Source organism: Gymnodraco acuticeps, unplaced genomic scaffold (assembly GCF_902827175.1).
Source record: "Gymnodraco acuticeps unplaced genomic scaffold, fGymAcu1.1, whole genome shotgun sequence".
NCBI lineage: Eukaryota > Metazoa > Chordata > Actinopteri > Perciformes > Bathydraconidae > Gymnodraco > Gymnodraco acuticeps.
This window is the reverse complement of record NW_022989890.1, coordinates 3862678-3883717: the sequence shown is the minus strand read 5'-3', so window position 1 is coordinate 3883717 and position 21040 is coordinate 3862678. Positions and strand designations below refer to the sequence as shown.

The 21040-nt window shown below is 40.5% G+C and overlaps 1 protein-coding gene across 5 annotated transcripts in view; it reads right to left on the bottom strand.

Moving 5' to 3' along the window:
* nrg2a (neuregulin 2a) overlaps positions 1-21040 on the bottom strand; it is a 72925-nt gene that overhangs the window by 26910 nt on the left and 24975 nt on the right. For all 5 annotated transcript variants that reach the window (XM_034200268.1, XM_034200291.1, XM_034200281.1 and 2 more), the window contains exons 2-3: positions 11156-11318; positions 9875-9993 (exon numbers count right to left, since the gene is read on the bottom strand). In XM_034200268.1, the coding sequence (XP_034056159.1) occupies positions 9875-9993; positions 11156-11318 (282 nt within the window). The remainder of the gene's footprint in view (positions 1-9874; positions 9994-11155; positions 11319-21040) is intronic.

Sequence of the window (21040 nt, the reverse complement as noted above, 5' to 3'; positions counted from 1 at the left end):
GTTGTACACCCGTTTTTTTTTAAAGATTTGGGTACGGAGTAAAAGAGAGAGGGTTTTATTTTCTGATGCTGCGTGAGTTCCACGATGCACCGGGGGGCACATATTTATGTATAAAAGACATCACAAAGTGCATTTTTCATGATAGGTCCCCTTTAATATATTTTACCCAACTATTCCTAGATTCTTGATAATGATAAGATTTAGCAGCTGCTTCTTCTCTAACGCATTAGCACATACGTACAAAGCCGATGACCCGTACCATGCATAGCACTTGTCAAAAATGCTATGAAGCACTGATATATTAATGATCTGATTTATGTTGTATGTGCCAACTCCTTTACATTTCTGAGCTCATAACATATTAAGGTTGAGATGGAGGGTTCAATAAACTCCTGTTGCTAGGTAAAAAAATACCTAAAATTATCTAAAAGCTGATAAATATGTTGAGATATGAAGAAAAACAAGGTTTATGGAATATGGTATACATATAAAATGTTAACATTATTATAAAATGCTTAATCTAAACACTGCACCAGGTGTAAGATAAGTAAGTATGAACAAATGATGCTTAGAGAGCAGCGAATACATGGGGATGTTTGCAGAGCAGCAGCAACTTGTTGTAGTGTCCTGTCACGTTGGTTTGTATTCATCATGAACCCCACACACGTCATGCCTCCGATGAGTGTACGATGCTGTGGGTGTTCATCCGCTCATGACATCCACTCTTCCATCCACTCTGGATCTTTCCACTGTCCCGGATGCTGCCCACTAATACTGAAAGGCTCGAAGAGTAAACAAAAACAGAAAGCGAGCGTGGGCGAAGTGACGTTTTTGTGACCGCCTCGAAAACTAAACATTATTGTAGGTGAAGATCAAAACAAGTCCTGAACTCTGACATGCTGCAGCTGTCCTGAGGTAAGTTGTGATGTTGGAGAAGATAACAAACAGGCCCCTCTCAGTTGATGGCGTTTAAGCTTGGACTGCGAAAATAATCAGTTGATTCAATTTTAAACTGTTGGTTATGTTTGGTCATGGCTTTGCATTTACCTTCAAATTATATGTTTATATATATTTTGTTTTCCTTTTCTTGTTCGTGCATTGGAAAGCTTGTGTATACAAAAGCAGCTTTTTACGAAGCAAGTACGAGCAATATGCATTTTAATATGATTTTGTTATACATCTGTCTGTAATCAAATATTTGCAAATTTGCCTAAAGGCTGTTATAAAAACTATTCAAAAGCGAGGACTTTTTTGAAATAAAAATGACTGCAACGTAAGATACTTGTTGTTTTGCTTCCAAATGCAAGATCAGGATAAATTCATTGCATCAGTTCATCCTAAATGGCACACATCTAGCCACATTTTAAGACCACTGTGTGTTCATGCTGTCAATGTGCACCAATGTGGTTCAGTCTATGTGTTTCTTACAGATTCAAACATCCTATTTCTCCAGTGGGCCCTGATTTTGTGGTCAAACCTGCCAACCTTCAAGTCCTGTGTTTCTGGAGCAATCAAATGGCCACCTTGAAGGAATGCCTGTCCAGACCCCTGGACAGAGGATAATTTTGAAAAAGTGGGCATGACTAATAGCCCAGCGGCTTGATCCACAGGACCTGACAAGCTGTTCTCCAGTGGCCTGTAAATACAGAACGCTTGGCAGATGTGAAGGCCTGTTCCTCTCAGACATGGCTGCTGCTGCTGCTGCGGCTTACACACACCAATCAATAGCATTGACTAGCGTACACACACTCCACTTTACGCCGCAACCACAACTAACATCCTTTAGCGTCATTAGAGATGAGTTTATCTTGTCTCTTGCGTAGTAGGAGTGAGTGAGTTTTGTTTTTACAACAGACCAAATTGGAGACATAGAAGGAGCGAGGGAAGTTTTTGTTTATGTAGTTCAAAGTAGTACTTACTGTAATGCTTCCCTTACGTAGGGCAGATATGACAAATTACTGGAAGAAAACAGAAAAAGATGAGGGAGTTTTTTGTGTCTTGTTTATTTATGGGGGATTATTTTCTCTGTAACATTAAATAATGATTAGGAGACAAAAATAGCTTTCCAGTTCGAAAGAACATGAGTCAAAATGTATCCACGACGTCAGATAATACTCTTCCTTTGTGTTTACGAGGCCAACAATAAGACCCTAGATTATATTCTTCTCTAGTCTTAGATAAAGTGACAATAAGGCATCTACAAGCCTTGTTTTTCACTTTAACTATACTAAGAAAGAATCAGAGTAGAAGCGGACTGGTTTCAATTATTAAGAGTAAAATCCATATTTCTCTATGCCTGGAGTTAAATACAAAGAATAAAGGGAAAGTTCTGATTTGTGGCGATTTGGCAATACAGTGTTGCAAGTTTATAACCAGACCAACAACAGAAAACCATCTGAAAGTGATAAGCATCAGAACATTTTGCACTTTTAATGAGCAGTTAAAAAATGTCTTAAAAGTCTGCTTCACATTGTGTACATGCCTTCAGAGAATGAAGCTACAAAGTGTCTATAACAAATAAGCTCAGACTTAAAAAAAAAACAGGTATGCATCACAAATTACTTTTAATTAAGAAATGGGATTTTCTGTAGCTGAATGAGATGCAATATATTGCTCCTGACACCGGGCATCCATCTTCCAGCAGTGGCCTGGTTTCAGACTCAACATATGGAATGTGAAGCAAAAATCCAACCATGGTGTGTGAGAGTGAGATGCAACACCTTGTAAAGTCTCACGTTTTCAGCACACCAGGTCGTTGCTGAGATGCTGTCGTTTTGTCCACTGCTGTGAAAAGTGTCATTTTAAGTTAGTTAAGCACTAGTTTGTGACAGAGGAGGGGGTGTTTTGGCTTCAGGATAGGGGGTAAAACATGTAAAGGTATATGTGCACATCTGTATGTATGTACATGTGTGTGTGGGCCTTGCGTGCATGCGTGCGCAAAATTGTTGCTGGTGGGCCCCAGCATGACTGCTGAGGTTGGAGCAATCATATGTTCAGCTGTGATTTCCATCAACACATTCCTGGACGCTCACACACTCTCTCAGTGGAGCTGTGCACAGCACCCCCCAAGGATGTGACCTGCAGCCTGCAGACACATGGCTGCCTCGCAAGCGCTTATCACAACACAGCAGCCTGCAGGATAATGTGAGGCCTTAATCTGAAGCCACGTGGAGCCAAGCAAACTTTGACTAGTGTTGCTCCTTCACACTGGCCTTATAGAAAACAGTTGATGATATACTACACCGTTCTGCAGAAGGCCAGTAGGTCTTACCATGCCAGACTGATTACGGGGTAGAGGTCAGACAAATGGACAACAAATGGTCCCTAGTCCTCTACACTGGGGGTTGGGTATAGGGCTGGAAACACCACTCAGGAAAAGGTAGCAATTGTTACAGAACTGGCTAAGAGGGTATGTGATATTCCAGACCACCATGACACCAACTTACACACATGCTCTTGTGAATTGTGTCACAATGCCGGAGTTGGCAAAAAACAAACAATACAATGGGGAGAAAAGTCCTGGGGATTCAGAGAAGAATGTAAAAATTGATCCACTGATTGATATCAGGTTTCAAAAGTGCAGCCTCAGAGAAAGTAAGAGTATGAACATGAATCTGGAAACATTGAAAACAAGCAACTTAGGCGATCCAGCTCAGCAGAACATCCAACCATCTGTGCTGAATAATTGCTCAGTAACTGGCTCTCGATCGGCTGACAGTGTGCATTTCTGTTCTGCCGGACAAACAGAAAGACATGGGTAAAATCCCCAAACAGGCCCAATCATTCAACGTTATTGGCGAACTGCATGGCTGGCGCGAAGCCAAAATGTACTGTGTGCTTTAAAATGCACAAGGGGTTCAGTTTAGGTTCAGCCTTGAACACGGTGGTTATTTTTTCTCTAGGCAATTTCCACACCATGCTCAACGTCTCGGCTCAGAAAAACAAAGGTGTCGCATTTGCCCGATATTGATATGGGTTGGCTTGGACTGAGTAATGACCAGTTGTAGTATCAATAATGAGGGCTTATATGTTGTTGCTGTTTATGATAAGTGGCAGGCTTCCCCTCTACATACTCCTTTAGCTTTAAGTACAGTAGATCCATCACTTTTTGTTTACGGTTAACTCAGGGCGATGCATCAGTTTTTTTTGGCACTGTAATTTCTAATTGCAGCTTTGCACATCAACTTCTAAACTACTGTGTTCAAACTTGTTGGTTAAATGTGAAACTGTATTTGGAATAGCGGAAATGTCCTGACTTAAAAAAAAAGGGAAAGGCTCCCTAATTAAGGGGGGAGAAAATAATCAAATAATTAAAACAATTAAGAGCTACTTTCACCCTTCAGTGCCTCTGCATCAGGAACAGCAAATGTGTTGTCCCTATGTCCACCTAACATCAATTCAGACATCATGACACAATTCCATCAGATTAATGATAAAAACCTAGAGGACATTATTCAACTTCTGAAATCCTCCTCCTGCGGCCTTGATATTATTCCAACAGGATTTTTCAAAGATGTTTTGCCTTGCATGGCCTCAGATCTACTTCATATAGTAAACAAATCTCTTCACTCAGGTATTTTTCCACAGGCCCTGAAAACTGCAGTCATTAAACCGCTCTTAAAAAAGAATAATCTAGATGCTTCAGTAATGAACAATTACAGGCCCATATCAAACCTCCCATTTCTAGGTAAAATCATTGAAAAAGTTGTTTTTCAACAGTTGAGTAACTTCTTGCATTTAAATAACTGTTTCGATGTGTTCCAGTCAGGCTTTCGTCCAAACCACAGCACTGAGACTGCTCTTGTAAAGGTATTTAATGACATCCACTTAAACACAGACAGTGGCAGAACTTCAGTGTTAGTATTATTAGATCTCAGTGCTGCGTTTGACACTGTTGACCACAACATATTACTAGACCGACTGGAAAACTGGGTGGGACTTTCAGGAACAGTTCTAAATTGGTTTGAATCCTACTTAAAGGACAGAAACAACTTTGTTTCTATAGGTAAATACACATCTGAGTTGACAAATATGACATGTGGGGTTCCTCAAGGCTCCATCTTGGGGCCTCTTCTCTTTAACGTCTACATGCTACCACTGGCTCAGATAATGAAAAACAACAAAATAAGTTACCATAGCTATGCAGATGACACACAAATGTACGTAACAATTTCACCAGGAGACTATGCTCCAATTCAAACACTGAGTAAGTACATTGAACAAATCAATGACTGGATGTGTCAGAACTTTCTCCAATTAAACAAAGATAAAACTGAGGTAATGGTTTTTGGAGCCAAGGCAGAACGTTTAAAAGTTAGCGCTGAGCTTCAGTCTGCAATGTTCAAAACAACCGATAAAGCCAGAAATCTAGGTGTAGTCATGGACTCTGACCTGAGTTTCAACAGTCACATTAAAACAGTTACTAAATCAGCCTACTATCACCTAAAGAACATATCTAGGATTAAAAGACTAATGTCACAGCAGGATTTGGAAAAACTTGTCCATGCTTTTATCTTCAGTAGACTCGACTACTGCAATGGTGTCTTCACAGGTCTCGCTAAAAAATCTATTAGGAAGCTGCAGCTGATTCAGAACGCCGCTGCTCGAGTCCTCACTAACACTAAGAAAGTGGATCACATCACTCCTGTTCTGAAGTCTTTACACTGGCTTCCTGTGTGTCAAAGAATAGATTTCAAAATATTGCTGCTGGTTTATAAAGCACTGAATGGTTTAGGCCCAAAATACATTACTGACCTCCTGCTAAATTATGAACCATCCAGATCTCTCAGGTCTTCAGGGACTGGTCAGCTTTCTGTCCCCAGAGTCAGAACTAAACATGGTAAAGCAGCGTTCAGTTACTATGCTCCAAATATCTGGAACAAACTCCCAGAAACCTGCAGGTCCGCTGCAACTCTTACTACTTTTAAATCCAGGCTGAAGACTTTTCTTTTTGTCGCTGCTTTTAATTGAACTATTCATATCTTAAACTGCACTGTAACTTTTTATCCATAGTATTTTTTCTTTTAATGTTTATTTTATTAGCTTTTCTTTTTAATGACTGATTTTAAAAATGCCATTTTCTTAATGTCTTTCATTTTTTGTAAAGCACTTTGAATTGCCTTGTGTTGAAAAGTGCTATATAAATTGCCTTGCCTGCCTTCGCCTTGCTGCCTTGCTTGCCTTGCCTTGCCTTGCCTTGCCTTGCTTGCCTTGCCTTGCTGCCTTGCCTTGCCTGCCTGCCTTTGCCTTGCCTTGCCTTGCCTTGCCTTGCCTTGCCTTGCCTGGCCTTGCCTGCCTTGCCTTGCCTTGCCATTGCCTTGCCTGCCTTGCCTTGCCTTGCCTTCCTTGCCTTGCCCTGCCTTGCCTTAGCCTTGCCTTGCCTTGCCTTGCCCTTGCCTTGCCTTGCCTTGCCTTCCTTGCCTTGCCTTGCTGCCTTGCCTGCCTTGCCTTGCCTTGCCTTCACCTCTGCCTTGCCTTCACCTCGCCTTCACTCGCCTTGCCTGCCTTGCCTTCACCTCAACACAAAGACAGTGTGTCCAATCGCAGTGAGGAGTCTGCTGAGCTTGTGGTGGCCTGTATTCACCATGTGGTGGAGCTGAGTGATGGTCTCCCAAATCTGCCTCCACCAGAAACAGACAGCAGGCACTGCGAGGGAAGGAATGATGCTCCTTTTTCGACTTTATCATCTACGATCACTACGATCACTTTTCTGTCTGCGCAAGGCGGTATGCAAAAGCCAGAATCTCTAATGATTGCATTTTCCTCAGAGACTTTGATGAAGCCGGTCCAAGCGGTGTTAGCATGCTTGGCTCTACACATGACTGTAGACATCAGATACAGTAGATGTCTCGGACAACGATAGCAAGCACTAACAGCATTTTAAAATGGGTGTGAAAGTCTCCTCTGCAACACGGCGGGCTCTTCTCTTCCTCTTCTTCATACTTTTCTCTCCCTTTCTCAGTGTCTGTCTCTTTGTCTCTCGCTGTATCCCCCTCTCGTTCACTACCCTAATGTCTTTGTCTGCTTCCTGTCATGCATTCCCTAATTTTGTATCCAACCCCCCTGCTTTATTCACGCTCTCCTCTTCTTTTTTCCTCCCTCTGACCATCTACATCTGCACCCCTCCCCTTGCTCTCCCTCCCTAGGAGGCACACATACACAGATAATACTGCGGCTACATGCTGCTTCGGCAACATACTGCAGCAGGCAAGCGTACTCCACTGCAGCCCTTTAACACAATAGCCATTTCTCTTATGACCTTAGGATGACGAGCAGCCCTTGGTCTTAAAAGAAAATATGTGTCTTATGCATCAATATCAAGCAAAAAGACACATTTGGCTCAAACCTTTTCAAAAACAACCTGTGTCATGGCAGACAGAGCCCTTTATTGTCACCCTACCAACGAAATGTGTTTTTTCCCCCTCAAAATCAGCACATTTTAAGCATTTCATCAACCTATGACAATCACAGCAACAGGCACTGTTTGCTGCCACTTCTCTTTTATTGGCATATGTAGTTTCAGCGAAGCCCTCCCCCCACCTATGGACATACCACCCCTGATTCGCCCTGTCTTGCCTTCTCCCCTGAAGCATGACGGAACTAGGCGTGCTGTTCGAACACAATGGGACTTTTTTAAATAACAGTGAACATTCGCACATACACAAAAACACAAGAAAACACCTCCGAGACAGACATGTGATGATCACGGCGCTTGATAGGACACACAGTGATGCCATTGTGTGGATATCCAGGAGTGATGTAAAGAAACGTCACTGTTGACAGACATACACTCAAAGAACACACACAAAAATGTGCACAAATGTGGTGCACAAATGTACACTGTTAAACAAATCTTTGTTTAACCACCTTTTGCAGCAGACGTAGTGATCTCCTCTGTTAAAACAGTGTGTGATGAGAGTGAAAACGCTGTCTGGTGTGCTATAACATTGCTCAGTCCGGTTTTATCCATTGTGGCTACTGTATGTCTCAGCCCACATGTTCACTCCTTTGTAATATTATATTTTCTTTGATATGTTGGCATTACAAGCTTTTTTGCCTGCTAGGATCATCATATAGAGTTTCACAGGCCAGTGGTCACATGTCCATGAGCCTTCATTAAACACTCGTGCAAACAGGTGCTACCACCAGGGATTCCCCCGACCTCTGCAGGATGTACAGTTTAACCTGATATATATTTAATTAAATGTGAGATGGTGATTACCATTTCATTTGTATATAAATGTTGGCAGTGGGGCTTTGAGTCTTGCGTCAATGACCTTTTAATAAATGATATGGATAAAAAGAAATCTATCAGTGCTCTGGAATAAAGCCAAGTGTCATAATAAGCGTACAGTAAGTCACACGATCCGGCTGTAAAACTCAACAGAAACTTTTTGGATGCATTTAAAAAAATGAGGCGATGTGAAGCCCCATTTAAATACAAGATGGATGACTTGTGCTCAATTGTTTGCTGGAAATCAAACGTGCATATTGGACACAATGGGCCCTTTCTTGTAAAAGAATAGTTGCTAGTCTAATGATGCATCTCAGCTTAAGTCTGTTAACTGTAAACAAAAGGTGGCCTTGACAAATATAGAGAAAGGAGGGAGAGTCATTATTTAGCCTGAATGTGAATACAAGGACGCTGAGTGATGGCTCAACTCCAGTCCCGCTTCTCTTTTTCTTTTTCCAGCTACACCTCTCCTGCCAGTGTGGGATTCTACGAAATCATCCCGTTGTCAAGGTCAGCGATGAGAATAGTGTGTATGAGAAACCTCCAGAAGCACCACTTTATCTTCAATGGTGGAAAGTTACTTGGTACATTTACTCAAGTACTGTCATTATGTACTTTATTATTTTCATTTCCGACCCGGTTGCTCTTCAAATAATGTTTCATGTAGTATTAAAGGTTAATATAAACTTTATTGATACCTTGGTCAAATGTACAAGCTACACAGCAGTATATATAGTATAAAAAAATAAGCTTCACATTAACCAGCAGCAAATATTTTTAAGGAAGAACTGAGTACTTTGACTAACTTCTTATTTTCCGACTCTCCAAAAGCAATGATGAATAGTGAATATATACATTTCGTCAAGACATGGTTTACTTGCAATAGCATAAATATGTCATCACCCATGTTAAGTTTGCTAAAAAAACGACATTATCTGCCCTGACTCTGTTCAACATCACAACTCTTTGTCTGCACTGCATCAAAGTCTAGAGATATTATTTAGCGTCCTTCCGATAGAAAATCCAGGTGTGTGAATGACAAGCTGCCGCATAGTTCTCCGTCCAGAAGCAAAACAACAAATTATATCTGAGCTGCAAATGTCTTTACTGTATATGTATTTACGTATGTTGTTATACTGGCTACCCACAGCAGCCACACACTCCCCACCCGCACTGCTTGGAACAAACACAAACTCACCACCCCACCAAAAGGAAGCAGCTGTTATCAAAACTCTTTCATCTGCTACAGTACTTTGCAAAACTCACAAACGTACACACACGACTACTGAACGAGCCAGTTCGGTTTTATCACACACTGCAAAGACGATTCTTGTTTACTACTTTCATATTATGTCAAGCTATGTTCTACGGTATACTGCATTGTTGTGTGCAATGTCGTTTTGTGGGATTTCACAGCAATGTAACACGGAGAGATCACCCCATACATTTAAATTCCATTCACCACCAAGTACAATTTACTGTTCCACCGATGAATGGGTCACAGACACATGTGTGGACAGTTGTTCTTCATGCATGTTACTGTTTGCAATGGCTCCCTTTCATCTATCGTTTGCCAAGAGAGCAGTCATACCAACAATGTACATATTGTGCCACTTCACGTGTTGCTTAGGTAGTACTCACTGCTTTGGACGTTAACAGTGCCGGTGGAGTTGTCCTTTCCCAGCGTGTTCTCCACCACACACGTGTAATTCCCAGAATCCTCCAGTTTTGCTCTGTTGATCTGGAGTTTGGAGTTCCTCCTGTGGGAGACAACACTTGCAAAGCTGAGTCAGGGGAATCAGGGCAGGGAGGAAATAGCATGGAAACGCAACAAGTGGAAACATGAGGGACAGAGTTAGACAACAGGGCAAGCATCAGCATGGCAACAGCTCTTTGCTTTGATAGGGACACATAATCACTTACTCTGGGGCCAAATTTGAGGGGGGAAAACACTGATTACAGTTTTAAAAAAGCATAGGGCCGAGTGTTACTGGCATACTCTCTAATAAAAGGGGTTATTGGTTTAACAGTTCAGGTGAATATACATCAATAGGAGGTTTTACTACAATACTTTGTCAAAGCCAGCTGCCTTTATTTAAGTCATTATTAGCCAACCTGACTGAGAGAGAACCATGGATGTATTAAGAGAGATGAATATGGCAGGGCTTGTAAACCCTGTTGCCAAATTGGCTACAACTAAAAATATCCCATGAAAGAACCCAAAAAGCATTTTTCCCATAGACTTTCATGAATGAATTGTTACTTTTTTTTTAAAAAGAAACTGATATATCTCTATGGGGTAATTCCAATGTATGTTCACTGGCCTCGGAGTAACTAGCCGAAACATATAGGAAAACTGGTAAGAGAGATAAAACATCCATGGAACAAAAACATGGTATTGTGGGTTTTGCCAGGTTTCACTCGTCTTAAATTAAATAAGTGAAATGTTTAACCGTCAGATGCTAAAATGCAGTGTTAAAATATCTCTCTGAGGTTAGTGATACAAAGGGCAATGTCTCGGTCAAGCAAACATTAGCCGGTGTCAGAACGTGACCAGTAACATGTGAATGTATATCTTTAACGGTGGTTGTGTTTAATTGACTCAAAGTGGATTTTTTTTTTTATCTCACTGAGACTCTTCTTGTTGAACAAAGTTTCAAATAAATAAATAAGAAATTGATTTGCATAAATCATCATACTACATTTAATTGATTGAATAAACGTTTGTAGTCCAAAGCATTGAGTACATGCTTTTATTCCACTTATTTATTGATATAGGCTTTTAAACTTGTTTCAAACTGCAGTTTCATGAAAAACGGAATAAGCACATTCTCCTGATAACAGCATCCTTAGGAGTACCTCGGTCTATTTCCATCTTACACTGTATGTAAGGTTTACATGACATGGATGACTTATACTCACGAGGTGTCCCTTATTTTGAGTGTTTTGCTTTTCTGCAGCTCGTTGCCATCTTTGAACCATCTGAAGGAGAGAGAGCTCCCTTTGGCCGCACACTTAACTATGAGCTTGCCTCCCTCGTCCACTGTTATTGGATTCTTCATCGGTTTTAACTTTGGAGCCGCAGCTAAAAAGGGGACAAAGAAAAAGGCATTGTTATTAACCACTATCCACACACATTTTCTTGATGATTGTGTGCATTGATTTTAGGAGAAACAGCGGGACAAAGCAGGACAATCATGGTCTCTACGGACTGAGCAGATAACTCTCTCATGCGACCGCCAGATGTTGTCACTGGAGACATCATCAACCTTGCCTCGGACTAATAAACATGCTGGATTTCACTCTGGATTTGTTGCTCTAAAGACACCTGAAGCAATATTTAGCAAACATGCCCAAGCTGATGAAGAACATTTGCAACTGTTGTATAAATGTAATAACCTGTTTGTTGTGAGTACAGCATCAAAAAGAAGATGTAGTCAGTAATAAAATAGTAGCACTTTCATCTGCTTTCAAGTTACTTACTATGTTCATATTTTATAACAGTGTATATTATATCTGATGTGTGAGACACAAATATGTTCACAAGTCACTTCATGCAACTTATTTTTCCTCTAATTGAAATATGACAATGATCACACACACACACACACACACACACACACACACACACACACACACACACACACACACACACACACACACACACACACACACACACACACACACACACACACACACACACACACACACACACACACACACACACACACACACACACACACCAGCTGACAGCTGCGCACATGTTTAGGAGAAGACTCATGCAGGGAGGAGCGAGGGAGAAGGGGTGAACAAGGGTCAACCAGGGGCTGTCCAAGATGCCCCCCCACTCCCCCTCTTTTACACACAAACCCACTCCCTCCATGTGTAACATTTACAATTTCATGCATATGCTTAACTGAGTGGTCCTACAAACTACAGCTGTGCATCTCCACTACAGCTACAGAATGAAGACTAACAAAGCCTGACAAGCACAGAATAGTATACATAGGTAATGACTTCAATTAAACATTTAAAATGTAGTGCACCAAAGTCGGCCCCCGTCTTCCTCTTTTGAGGAGACTGTCCTACTTCCCTGACCTAGTAAAGGCGACATGTCTGAAAAAAAAGAAAAACCTTAATGATGCTGCATTGTTCTTTTTTTCTTTGTTAGTTTAAGACGACAGCTGAGATGGATCATGGGGTACAGTTGGGTTTGGATTGACAGTGTGACATTTACAATGGTAAAGCACACACTTAAGCCGTTACGAAAAAGTCTCTATCGTGATGTTCTGCAGTGTTCTGAAGTCACCGCTATTATTAATATCCTAATTCAGCTCACCACATTAGCCACATGTACTTTTTCTCATGCACACAGCTTTGTAAGCCTGGCAGATAGGCAGAGGAAATAAAGAGGTCTGTCAATGGCAACCCAGTAGTGTTCGGTACCTTGCGAGTGTGTGTGTGTGTGTGTGTGTGTGTGTGTGTGTGTGTGTGTGTGTGTGTGTGTGTGTGTGTGTGTGTGTGTGTGTGTGTGTGTGTGTGTGTGTGTGTGTGTGTGTGTGTGTGTGTGTGTGTGTGTGTGTGTGTGTGTGTGTGTGTGTGTGTGTGTGTGTGTCCTGCCATCTCTGGTCACTTGGCACTAATTCTCCTGATGCGAGTCAGAGGCGACAGCTCTCACTTCCTGTAGTGGATCTCTTTGCTATCTGACATTGAAATACTGATGCTTTACAAAATCTACCACCATCCATCCTCGCACACCCACTTCATGTCTCACGTAAAGGCCCATATTTGATGTATGATGTTTTCCTAAATCATTTAAGAAACATATTCTATAAATAGAATTCACTTAATTTGGATCTTGGGTGTTTACTGACATGATTCGCCAACATTTTGTCCCACTTTAAGAAGACGTTGTGCACATTTTCAGGTCCATATTTGTATTTTGTGTGACGTGTTTGGATACCTTAATGTTAATGCTGTAGCACCTTTGTTCACGCTCTGTCTGAAACCAGAGCCCAGTCTGCTCTGATTGGTTAGCTGGCCGGCTCTGTCGTGATTGGTCAACCGCTCAGAGATGTACCGCCCCTTAGCCTATCACTTACAATTTGTGGATTACTATCCAATAGAAGCGCGAGTGTTACATAGTGATGTCATGTCACAGAAGTAAATAAAACAGTCCAATGGAGGCGTTTCATGCAGGGGGGGTGACTGGTGGATGAGAAACTTTGGGATTTCAGCCTTTGCAGACCATTTACATGCACACAAAGCTATATAACACACTACAGGAAAGGGAAAACTCCTAAAGTCATTATAGGGTTTCTTTAAATTATATATTTATTTCTTGTTTCTTGAATGTTTTTACCAAATCGCATCCTATTTAAGGAGATCCAATGAATTTAAATACTATTTTTACTTCACATCAAAAGCAGTCATGATTATTCCACAGTATACTACAAGAGCTTTTCTTTTCCACTGGAGTCAAAGATAGGGAAATGTCAAATTTAAAATAGCTCACAAACAGCTCAGATCAACGGAAAAACAACTATTCTTAGCTCAAAAGCATCTTTTTGTTACTATAATTATTCTGTAGCTGGAAAGACAGAGGTCTTTTATCTGTGAACAGCTTCCTGTAGGAAAATGTGAGTGATGATATTCATGGCGTTTGGAAAAGAAAGACAAAGAATCTAACACAAGGCAGACGCTCCTTTGTGCCGTGGCACCGAAGGACTTAATGAGCTAAAATGCAGGATGGATGTATGTGCGGCGTAAGATTTGACTGCCCCAATAGGGTTTGGGACAATAAATATTGTTAATATTATATGCTGAAAATCATAACATCATATTAAATAGGCTACACATACACGTTATCGCCATTTCAGATCGACTCTGCATGTGGCGTGCGTTTATCAATAGTCTCCAGCAAGACCATATACTGAACATGAGACTCCTGATGCTGCCAGATGTTCTTCATTAAACATTTCTGTTATTTAACAAATGTAATATAGTATATGGGACTTGATGTTAAATAAAGATCAGAATGAAAAATGTTCTATGGTCTACTGATCCCCCTAATTTTCACATTAGGCTGGCTAATGGAAACATACCAGCAATGAATGAGTTATACTGCACGTGATGACAGAGCCTATATGTGCACTGTTAGCAGCCGCATCAGATATTTTCATGGGTCGTTCTCAAGTTCCAAAATCAACTTTCTAAGAAAAACTATTTTGTTTGAATATAATTTACTGTAAAATAAACTTATCATACACTGCTGTATATAATGACTTATAAAACGCCATGCACTCAAGGGTGCATAATGTACATGATCTCCAAACACACTGTGCTCTGCTAGACTAAAACCAGCACACTGCCCCAGGAAAGCCTTGTCAGTCATAGTCAGAGAACAGCAGGAATGAGGTTGCACCATAAAGCAAGAATATTTAGGACTTTGCCTGGACACAGTTTTGTCCTTGACAAGCAAATTAAACAAGCCATGTCCTTGCCTGGAAAAGTTACAGGACTGCACTTCTCATCAACCAAGAGAGCCAGATGTGCAAGAAGGTCTGCTCCATCCACAGGATACACTTTTAATGAAGACACAGGAGTCCATCAGCCACTCCAGCTCTGAGATACAGTTCACCATTATAGTGCATGGATAGTCTTTATGTCCACGTTAAATAATGTGTCTTTCCAGCTCCTTAATCTGTGCTGCACAAAATACATTTGCCTCTAAAGATTATCAAAGAACATGTTGACATTGGTCAGTGACATAGTTTATTGGAATAATGGTTGTAAAACAGAGCATCTTAAAGGAGATACTTTGATGTAACGACTTTTAAGTCAACTGTACTTGACATAAAGCATATTAAATCTACAAACTGCAATGTTTTCCAACAAGAAGATAAAGAGTGATTATCATTGGAAATAGAATAATTTCTTGGAGGCAAATGGTTATCTCATGTTCCATTACACCAGTGGAAAAAGTGTCGGGCAGCTACGATAAACCCCTCGCCTCAACAACAGCCTGATTCTCTCTTTCTGAAGCGGAGGGGCAGCTGCAGACATGGACTATAAAAACCAAATTTGAGAATAGAAGCCTAACCGGCGTGTCAACAGCTCATGCCTTGGGTAACAGTTGGAGACCTCGGCCCAGAGAGAGGTTCAAACACAAAGTCAGTTGATGAATTAACAATGCCTTGCTCGTATTATTGAGTTAACATTTCAGTTTTACTTCCAGGAGCTTAGGAAAGGAATCCGAGGCATGCCTTTGTGTTTCCCCCTTCTAGACAAAGTATCGCTGATTACTCTGGTGTTATGTCACTTTACTGCACACTGTCAAAAGACACATTACATGGTGACCTAGCTAAAGAAATGGGTTTTGCATGTGGGAATGCTCTTCAGACATTGCACACTAGTGCCTGTTCAAAGATATCATTTCAACAGCCTCCCACCACAACCAATTATCTGTTACATTGTTTATGTGACTCAAGACACTCTACTTATCTCTCGCCAAACACCACAAATATGCATCCGATAGTGTTTTTTCATTTATTAAAATGTTTGTGTTTTGTTTTTCTTTGCGGCAGTAAAACCTACTATGATTAAGTCCATCTTGGCATGTCAAAATCCCCATTTGATCATTGCTCAACTTTGTAACTACTATGTCCTTTTTCTTTCATACAACCTGTCTTTATAGCACATACAAAAGTTAACAATGTCAACACAATGCGTGGACTCCTCAGTGGACTCCTCAGTGGACTCCTCAGTGGACTCCTCATTTCATCCAGATGCGAAGGGACAAATGTCCATTACTACTTTAGCTTTTAAAACACAACCCAAAGAGGCTAAATCATCATATTAAGTTAAAAGCAGAAGAACTGGTCTCTGTCACAGCTTTGTGCCATGCACAAATAAGAACCAACAAGTTGACCAATCAGCCGGCCCCTGCTAGGAAATAAAAGTGTTCCTTTACACTGAGGGGAACATTTACAAACTTTGCAGAAGCTGAACGCGCCAAAGAAACGGTGGTATTCTTACCCACAAGGAGTGAAATGTAACGCTAACTGCATTACGATGCAAATGGCGAAATATGCAAATATTTGGGGCAAAATTAGCCCCTTTCTGTGCAAATGAATCCAATTTCAAACCATCCAGTTCACAAAGATCAGCGTAAACACATGCAGTCACACCACTGAATGACCAATGCACCTTGTTGCGATAGAATCACCAAGAAAAGAAAAGAGATATGAGATGTCTGCTTCAACTACCTTCACAACATTTTTTTATTTATCGGCAATATTATATCAGTCCAACACCTACGATAACACATACTGCCTTGCTTTCTGATTTGATATGTCCCTTTGACTGCTGTGTGCTGGTCCTTTTTGGTTAGCAAATTACTTTCCTGTTAATTTTCATACTGCTTTGGTACACACTAGTCATTGTTGTTGAATTACTCAAAAGTGCAATAAAAACTGCAGGCAAATTAGGTATGAGAAGTCAGTGACATTTGCATCTCAGTTGCTCTCCCAACACACAAACTCACACACACTGGATGTGTGTTTCGCATGAGTTAGTAGATCAGACTGGACCAGATACTGTACTACTGCTGACAGTTATAGAGCGAAAGGTCTCCAATGGGATGCAAATGTTTCTGATGGATGAGTAACATCATTTCAGACATGCTAATTTAGATTAAAACCACATCTTGCTTACATGGCCAACTTTAATATCAGGTTTGTGAATTGTGCTTAGTTCTGCCAATTTCTTTACAAAAGCAACATAAGGACAGGCAAAGAAAATGGGCAAACCACAGCTGTTGCATTTGGTGTCATATCTTGCAAAATACTATTGTGATTTAAGTTTATGTTGGTATAGTAAAGGGCAATTGTTGAGTATTTGACAGAAGTGGTTAACATTTGATCAGCATAGCAAACTGAAGTGCATTACACTCACAGCATTCCACAGATTCTTTGGTAAACCAGAGATTTCAAAAGTTTCATCAGCAGATTGCTTTCAGATTAAAAGCCTGTCATAATATGTCTCTGCACACACGTGTTTGCCAAACCGATTTTTGGTTTTGATTAACCGTGTTTAGTCAGCGACAGTGACACTCTTTGAACAGATATTAAGGTGTTTCATTGGCACTATTATTCTGTAGGTTGGTTTAAGTTGTAATCGTCTCTGATGTTAGTTTCTGATTAGTTTCAAGTCGTTGTTGCAACAGAACATGATAGAGTAATTTTGTAAGAGCAATTATATGAAGCAAGATCCTACATGAATTAGAAGCTCAGACTGTGCTTCACCATCATCTCCTTACATCACTGGCCATTATCCAAAAAAAAGAATAGCTTTATTTAAATTATAAAAGTGGTGGTAGGAGTTACATTATTAAAGTGTCTGGCACAAAATGAAGGATCTCACACATAACTCATTCTAAATACCCTGACAACACAAACAAACCCAGCCAGAAGGAAACTTGTCTTGTGCTGATCAAATATAAGATGGATGGTTGAAGTTTATAGATTATAGAACATCATCAGCAAAATAATATTTATGTAGGTCAGGCAAACTGTACAGGGATATCTAACTGCTATTTAAAAAAAAGAGACATGCTTTCTTGTAGCATTGTATTGATGACAGATTTTATGAAATGCCTGTAGAATTTTGCTCTCGTCTTATTCATAAGAAAGACAACCAAGTTGCAGAGCATTTCCATCCCTCGGGGGTCTTTTCCTTCCAAAAAGAACCACGATTTTGGCACAAATCTCTGCAGAAGTTTTCCCTTTCTAACGCTGGGCTTGTTTCATTACAAAAAGTCCTGCAACATTATTTAAAGAGCGTCGACTTCCAGCCACAAAACACAAGCCTATCAAAAAAAGACCTGAAAGGAAGTCATCATGTAACATTGCAGCAGCAGAATTCCATAAATCAAAAACTTGAAATACTATCTGATCCAAATTCTGGAGACGTCATAGCCAATAAAAAGGGAATTATAACTGAGAAGTACATGCTGTGAGTTCATCTTCTTAAATATATGTGTGCTGATTGAGAACACATCGTACTTGAGATAATACGGTTGAGTTCCTGTGATATGGTTGATGGTTGACTGACAGTCTAACAATCTGAACAGATCGCTCATGGGCTAGATTACATACAATTATATTGTTGACACACCTCTAGACTTCCATACAGGTATACACGTGAAAGGACACAAAGTACATTGTACAACGTATCGGATGCGTTGTTCAGAATAAACTGTTTCCAGTGTGAGTCGACCAGACCCGACTTCAATCATCAACAAACTAACCACAGCAATTTATTGAAAGGACATCGTGGAATTGTAATTATTATTAAATGCAGCAATTACATGTAGAGAATATGACAGTTGTATTTCCAAAACAAGAAAAAAGAATCCGTTTTTTTACAACTTGCAGGACAATCATGAAAGAACTATCTATCTCTTGTCTGAAGGCTTTGAGAACAAAGCGTGTTGCCAGCAAACAATTACATACAAAATGTGTTTTTGGTTTTCCTGCACACCTTCACGTCTAAATAGCACTGTAAGGTAGCACTTTCGTTTGACAAATATTCATATATCCATGTTTTGGTGCAATGTACACAATATCCATGTCATACCACACCGCTAACATGCAGCACATTAACGACAATCTGCACTGTTTTTTATGCGACTGATGCTTAGTTAGCACACTAGCGAAACAAGCCAGCTAGCTCAAAGAACTTTAATTAGCTTTTGAGCTAAGCACTGACATCAAAAGGTAGCTTACAGAAAGCTGGCATCCTATTCTGATGCTGTATACATGTCTACTAATTTAATTAGCAGATCATACATAGCTACTTTTGATTATGAAGACTTGTTGATAGATTTGCAAGTATACACGTGAAAGGACACAAAGTAGCCTACATTTTACAACGTATCGGATGCGTTCAGAATAAACAGTTTTCAGTTTGTTTCGACCAGACGCGACTTCAACTATCAACAAACTAACCACAGCCATTTATTGGAAGGAGATCTTGAAGTTGTAATTATTATTAAATGCAGCAATTACATTTAGAGAATATGACAGTTGTATTATGTAAGTATTGATTATGAAGTCGTGTTGATAGATTTGCAAATGATAAGGCTCTTTTGAACTTCATTAATTGAAAAAACACATCCTGAATGAAGCCATGTTACTCGTAGATAATTACAAGACATCAACATTTATTAAAGAGCCAGATCAGAGCGGTTCTGCTGGAGCAGGGGTAGCCAAAACGGTGCCCGCCGGGGCAACGTGAGTCCCGCCGGGCATGTTCTAAAAATAGCTCGCCAAGCAAATCCAAAATGTATAAAATACACAAAACAAAAAAGGAAATGTAATTAAAATAATCTAGTTTATGCATAAACGAAACTTCAATCATAGCGAACTCTATCTACTTACTACAACTCTATATCTAACACCCCTCCTCCCGCCACTTCCACAATGAATATCGACCAATCACGTTCTTGCTTGATTTGCGGGACCAGCGTTGCAGTCGGGAAGAAAAGCAATGTGGCCCCTCCCCGCTGGTTTTCCTTCTGGCAGAATCTACACAACACATCAGCCCCATTGAACAGCCTATCATGCCAGCCTATACCGCACATGAGGGGCAGAGTTTTACTGTGTGTGTTACTTCCATGGTTGCAACTTGCATACACACGCATGGCGTAATCTCCACTGGGGACAGGGGGGACATGTCCCCCGCACTTTTCGAAATACTGTTTGTGTCCCCCCACTTTACAAATATGTATATATTTTTTTTTTAACGCAAGCCGCCATCGCCACGGAGGAGCACAAAGCCTCTGTGAGCGAGCAAGACAGAGGGGGAGAGCGAGAGCGCGAGCGAGAGAGCGAGGGAGGGAGAGAGAGAGCTAGCGAGAGCGAGGGAGGGAGAGAGAGAGCTAGCACCTTTATCTATGAAATCATTCCAATGTGTACTATAGGACAGTACAAAAAACAGTTTAAAAGGGGAGTGATTAGTCAAATATGCATAAATAAAAAGAAAGAATGTTAACTCGGTAACATAAGATAAGAATAAACAAGTTTAAATGATTTGTTATTGGTTGTGATCATATTCTAAAGATGTTTGGAGTATTGAAAAGTATACAGCTCTCTTTCATATGAGTGTTGAGAGCTGTATCCATGAATTCATTTTGTGCTCAAAGTGCACCAGATTGATGCATTTCACTTCAACATTTCAAAAAAAAAATCTTCCCGGGGGTGCATGCCCCGGACCCCCCTAGAGGAGGTGAGGACCCCCCTAGAGGATGTAAGGTCCCCCCTAGAGGATGTGAGGACCCCCCTAGAGGATGTGAGGTCCCCCCTAGAGGATGTGAGGTCCACCCCCAAATAAAGCAGGTTAAAATAAGTAAATTGAATACATGTTCTTTTAGTAAACACTGAAAACGGGTCCCAAAGACCCAATCAGCACACAAAGGTTAAAGGTCAGCATATAATAATGTTAAAATGTGCTAAATATATACACTGCAAAAAACAAAAAAAAGAGGAGTAAAAGTAGCCCTTGACTTGTTTTATTTTTTGAAAGTTTGTTTGTTTGTAGCCTTTATTTAACCAGGTGAAGCCCCTTGAGATCAAAAGATCTCTTTTTCAAGGGTGACCTGCAGGACATTAGTTACACATGTAACATAAAAACAACAATAAGGATGACATACAACATAATGTGCAGGGTACAGTTTACAAACTCTATTTACAGTGACAAACTCTATTTACAGTGAAAGTAGCCCTCATCCTAAAAAAGGTTGGTGAC